Here is a 5,078-nt window from a genome sequence, read left to right as displayed (position 1 = left end):
ATGCATGCCGTCCCCCCTGCCACTGGTCCACCCTGGTCTTAAAGAAAGGCAAAGGAAATATATTCATATCACATCTTGATATATCACTCAGCATTTATGGCACAGCGTGCAAAACCCATGAGGCTAGGCAATAGATAAGACGCGTAGCGTGAACCAGCTGCTTTTGCTTGCATCCATCTATATTCAGTCTTGCTATGACTGTTCAGAAATTATCTTGACCTTTTCATGAGAAACCCAAAAGTTTTATGCCTAGTCAGGTCCCTCCATAACACCCTGCACTATTTGCTTTATCAAGCATTTAAATTTTCATCTAGAAATATGAATGACGTTTCACCATCGATATTTTCAGAGATTACATGCCAAACACAAACCAGTACAGTACCACTGAAACGGAAGATGTGTCCTGCCAGATTTTAACACAAAGAATACTTTTAAAACAAATAAACATTTTACTGCTTGTTTAAATTTACAGCAATTCTAGAAACTTATAGCTCTAAGCTCTTGCGTTTTTTGATGCTCTTCGGATGAATGTCATCAGCTTTTCTATGAATTTTGTTGCATTCTTTCTTTCTGTATCACATTTCCCCTGAGAAGTTAATTGAGAAAATGAAATTACTTAATATTTAACCATTATGTAGAGCTTTTTCATCTTGAAATAATTTTATAAATGATATGATTTTCCTTAAACTTTAAATATGCTGATCACACATATGAATCCTTATTTTAGAGGTGGGTCAAGCTGAAGACTAGAGCAAGGGAAGGGTAGAGACGTGAAATAATGCCAGGATTTCTTCTTCCATGTACTCAACACAAGCGAGTACAAAAATTATTCTCTCTCATAGACATAAGGGTTTAGTTATGAATTATGGATCACATTTTATAACATCTCTGCTGCATGATCTCTGATAGACAAGAAATAAATTCCTACCTCTTTTGTCAGGCTTGGTGTGAGTGATTGCTTCAGTCTTTCAAATTTTTGGAAAAAAACACTAAATTTTTTCATGGCTGCATTATTTTTCAGCTGTTCCATTCCTTCAAAGATTGCGCTGACACAATTCACGTCCTAAGATGGAAGAAACAGCAAAACTGAGATACAAGAATTTGTAACCATGAACTACACTAAGTTTATTAAAAATCATCTTGAGTTACGTCCAGCTGCCTGGGTGGCAAATAAATTGTTACTGAGTTTTGGGCTCGTATTTGCAAATGCCTTAGGCAAACATGCTTAACTGATGTGCACATTTATTTACCCTGCAGACAGAAATCTGGCAGATGATAGTTTCTGCTAGTGTATGTTTTGTAATGTCCAGATGAAGCATATCATTATCTAAAGCCTTAGTCTATCTTTTCTGCAACCATCTGAAGACCAGTTTGATTTCTTACATCTGCTTGTGTCAGCAGATAATTTTGGTTTATGTCTTCAGTTTGGATGCGAGATGCTTTCTGTCCCAGCAGCTAGAACTGTCTGAACACGAGACAAAGAAAATAATCAACCTGAAACTACTCCAAACTTCTGCGACAGCTGGCATCTGCGTGCCAGAAGAGATGGAAACAACGGTCACGCTGTCACCTCACAGCCCTGTTTGTCTTGTCCCGTCCCAAGGGTGGCCATGCACCGGGCACGCTGGTCCTCTTCTACAAAGCAGTAGCTGGCATTTGTCTCCGAGACCTTATGGTCTAGGCAAGGCGCCCAGAAGGGCTAGAGGGGATGCTGGGTGGAAGCAGAGCAAAGAGTGATGATGGTCGCACTTGCCAGTGCGGGGTTGTTTTGGAAGAGATCAGCTAAACTCACAGAGAAGGAAAGAAGGAGAGGACGCTTCCATCAGCGGCAGGAACAGACTGAGAGAAGTATAATGGGAGAAGAAAGCGATGAAAAATGAAGCAAAAACTAGTCAGCGAAGGTCAAAGGAAATGCAGACAGCTGCTGAAAAAGTTAATTTTATTTTAAAAAAGGAGTTCTACTTACATCTATATTGTCTGGAGTTTCAATCCTTAGATTCTGAAAAATAATGTATTAATTAAGCCTTTCAAATATCATCTTCATTAACACTAATAAAAATAAAATATCACTTAAATAGATTGTTTGACTTTCAAAAAAGTTAAATATTCAAGAACAAGAGGATTCAGTATATCAAATTTTAGATTAGTAAAGTGGAAATTGAACTTACCTGCATGTCCTTTGTCATTGACTCATACATTTGCTGTAGTAATGTCAGTAATTCAGCCATGCTGCTCATCTGGGGAGCAGCAGAGATGCCTGCAGCCAGCAAAAGAAGGTAGAGATGGGTCTTCATCCTCCTGATGTGCTTAGAGAACCTGTAAGACCTTCTGGACCAGTCCTCTACCATTTTATGGTCTCTCTACAAGGAAATAACAGATAGATAAGGTTGATTTTTGAAACCGATAGGAAAAAGGCCATTTGTTGAGACTTTCTGGAAGAGAAAGGTTCCAGTAAATTTGGTGTTTAACCTTGGGGCACACTCCTTACCTAATCATCATTTCCACAGAAGTATGTAATAAAGACATAAGGATGTGGCCTTTCAATTTTAAAACCAGTAAGACATAGAATGACCCAAAGCATGACCAGGCAGTGCTGTCTCCACGGCACTTCTCTAGAAATCGGAGTTTCTCTGATAACAGCGTGCAATCTTTTGATACGCAATAGAAAAAAGACTGTGGTGTAAGAAAAAAACCACAAACTCCCACAGAAAATATGTGGACCACTGCCTAGAAAGGGAAAATGACAAAGTTTGTACAATACTTGTGGCAAAATTTTGTCAAAATGCAGGTATTCTGTAAGAATTAATTCATTTACAGCAGGAGAAGCCACTGCCCTGGAGCACGGGCTGGAGCGGGAGGGTGGCCCTGGGGATGGGCACAGCAAAGTGGCTCCTTTTGGGTGGGGAAGGAGGGATGCAGGATGCTCTGAGCATGTCAGCCCAGACCCCATGGGCGCAGTCGGGGCCAGGCCATTTTCTTTGTCTCGTGTTCAGACAGTTCTAGCTGCTGGGACAGAAAGCATCTCGCATCCAAACTGAAGACATAAACCAGGGGCGCAGTCGGGGCACAACATCCAGTTGTGCCGGGATGGCGTTGCCGGGTTTGCGAGGATTGCATCAAAGGTCTTAATTCCTTGAAAGCATTATGGGTTGTTATCTGGCCAAATTAGCCAACTCAGTGACTTGTGTTTCCCTCTTTCCTGGAAGCTGGAAAAAGGCCTTTTCTACTCCTATTCAAAAAGAATGGTGTCATTTTTCAAAAAGTGCTATCATTTACTTTCTGTGGGTTCCTGCGAGGGCAGCATCCGTGGCGGCAGGCGGTCCGGCCCCGTTTCTGCCGGGCAGGAGCAGATCTGCTGGCTCCACTCTGCATGGCCCGGTGGCTCGTGGCCCGGTGACTCGCAGCTGGATGCCGCAGCAGTTATGAGTAAGCACCTTAATATCTCAATACTTTGAATTGGGGAAGTCAAAAGTCAGTAGTGGTTGTGTGGCTTAGCTCAAGCTAACCTGCAAGCGGATTGCTGCCCACTTCACTACACCCAGTTTGTCATCTCTAACAGGAATAGTTTTTTTCATGCTGTATGCTTATCTGTCGAGCTTTCTCATCACACGGCTCCGAGGATTGTATCCTTGCAGGAACATGGACTCTGCACCAGCGCATTGCTGAGAGTTCTGCAGAGAACCTGCCTGGTGCGACCAGTCACCCTCGGACTGAATTTGTAAGTCATGCAGCCGAAAATATTAAGCCCCGTTCTTGGTCTGTTTTTGGTGTTTTACAGCTTGTTTCTTTTGGTCTCCCACAAACTCACACTGATTTTTTTCAGGCAAAGCCATCTTTGCCTGGCACCTGGGCTGTACCTGCCAGCCAGGCTGAGGTTTGACCCCAGCACTGGAGACCTCCATGGACATCTTGGTTTTGAATTGCTGTGGGACCTCAAGACTGGCTGGGAAATCTCTCTTTTTCACCTTTTCCGTACCGCAGCAGTTCCTGTCCCCACTGCGAGGGATCACCCACGGAGCCCCCGTGCCGGGGCCGCCCCTCGCAGACAGCACATCTGTCTCCACTTCTGTTCCTGGCTGGCACAACTGCCGACAGATTGTATGTCTCAGGCCTTTCCTTTTCCCTCCTCTCTCGCACTTGGGATTTTCAACCACTTCTGCAGAATCCTAGCACTGTCCCAGAAGCTTGTATGAATGGAATGATTTTTTTTTTTTCCCACTTGGCAAATTTTTGGTTTTTGTGTTCAGGAGATAATTCCCAGTTCCTAAGAATTATAGGGTATTTTTGTTGCCCATATCAGTAGTGTGAACTGGTCTTTCAGCAGGCCTTTGGCTAGCTCCCAAAGGAACGAGACTGGTTCTTCACCATTGTATGACTACTCTGTCTTATTGTGGCATACTCCAAAATCGTTAGACTTTGCAATGCAGGGGTTTTTCTTTTCCTTTTTTTTTCCTTTCTTTTCCTCTTCTGCTTGAGATAACAGAACTGCTCAAGTGCTAGTTTTTCTCTCTAAGCTGGCTTGGTGTCCCCACACAAACTGTAGTCACATCTTCCAGCCTCAGGTTCGTTATTGTTCAGATTGTTTGGGGTTTTTTTACATGTGAATGCAGGGTTAAGAAGCTGCAGGACAACCTAAGAACAAAATAGGGGAATGTAAGCAACAGGTCCTGACCTTCTCGATGCTCTACACCTTTGATACTATAGCTCTAGAATTTGTCTGATCTGTGAGTATGGGCAGAGCGAAGACACCACAAACACTGGCAGAATTGGTAAGGATAAGGATAAGAAGAAAGAATAAGAATAAGAATAAGAGTAAGAGTAAGAGTAAGAGTAAGCAAAGAAAATATTTCTGAAGAAACCCTGGAGGCTGGATAAAAAGACAGTAAATGGAAATCCAAACTGTTGGATTAATCCAAAGTGACTCAGTTTGAATTTGGAATCATCAGGAGTATGGAAGTGAATAAATAATGTAATTAATTAGTGAATTCATGAATTCTGATACTAATGAAATAGGTATTTCAGTGGGAGTCTGGGTGTGATAAGCAATGTTGATGTTATGGCTGATTTAGGAATGTTGT

At 42.4% G+C, this 5,078-nt stretch overlaps 1 protein-coding gene across 1 annotated transcript; it reads right to left on the bottom strand.

Moving 5' to 3' along the window:
• Positions 1 to 493: 493 nt before the first annotated feature.
• On the bottom strand, positions 494 to 2,294 carry LOC104075613 (interleukin-5-like). The gene is made up of 4 exons (XM_009576174.1): positions 2,169 to 2,294; positions 1,967 to 1,999; positions 929 to 1,063; positions 494 to 586 (listed from the first exon to the last, which is right to left on the bottom strand). The coding sequence occupies exons 1-4, from the start codon at positions 2,292 to 2,294 to the stop codon at positions 494 to 496; spliced, it is 387 nt and encodes a 128-aa protein (XP_009574469.1).
• Positions 2,295 to 5,078: the final 2,784 nt, after the last annotated feature.

The sequence above is a fragment of the Fulmarus glacialis genome, unplaced genomic scaffold (genome assembly GCF_000690835.1).
Source record: "Fulmarus glacialis isolate BGI_N327 unplaced genomic scaffold, ASM69083v1 scaffold17484, whole genome shotgun sequence".
NCBI lineage: Eukaryota > Metazoa > Chordata > Aves > Procellariiformes > Procellariidae > Fulmarus > Fulmarus glacialis.
Note: the sequence above shows the minus strand (reverse complement) of the source record. Positions and strands in the feature narration are given on the sequence as shown.

Excerpts from the sequence above, each read along its gene's own strand:
- LOC104075613 (XM_009576174.1), bottom strand. The coding sequence starts at position 2,294 with ATGAAGACCCATCTCTACCTTCTTTTGCTGGCTGCAGGCATCTCTGCT. Across the intron at positions 2,000-2,168 it reads CAATGACAAAGGACATGCAG|AATCTAAGGATTGAAACTCC; the intron begins GTAAGTTCAATT and ends ATTATTTTTCAG. Across the intron at positions 1,064-1,966 it reads AAACTCCAGACAATATAGAT|GACGTGAATTGTGTCAGCGC; the intron begins GTAAGTAGAACT and ends CTTCCATCTTAG.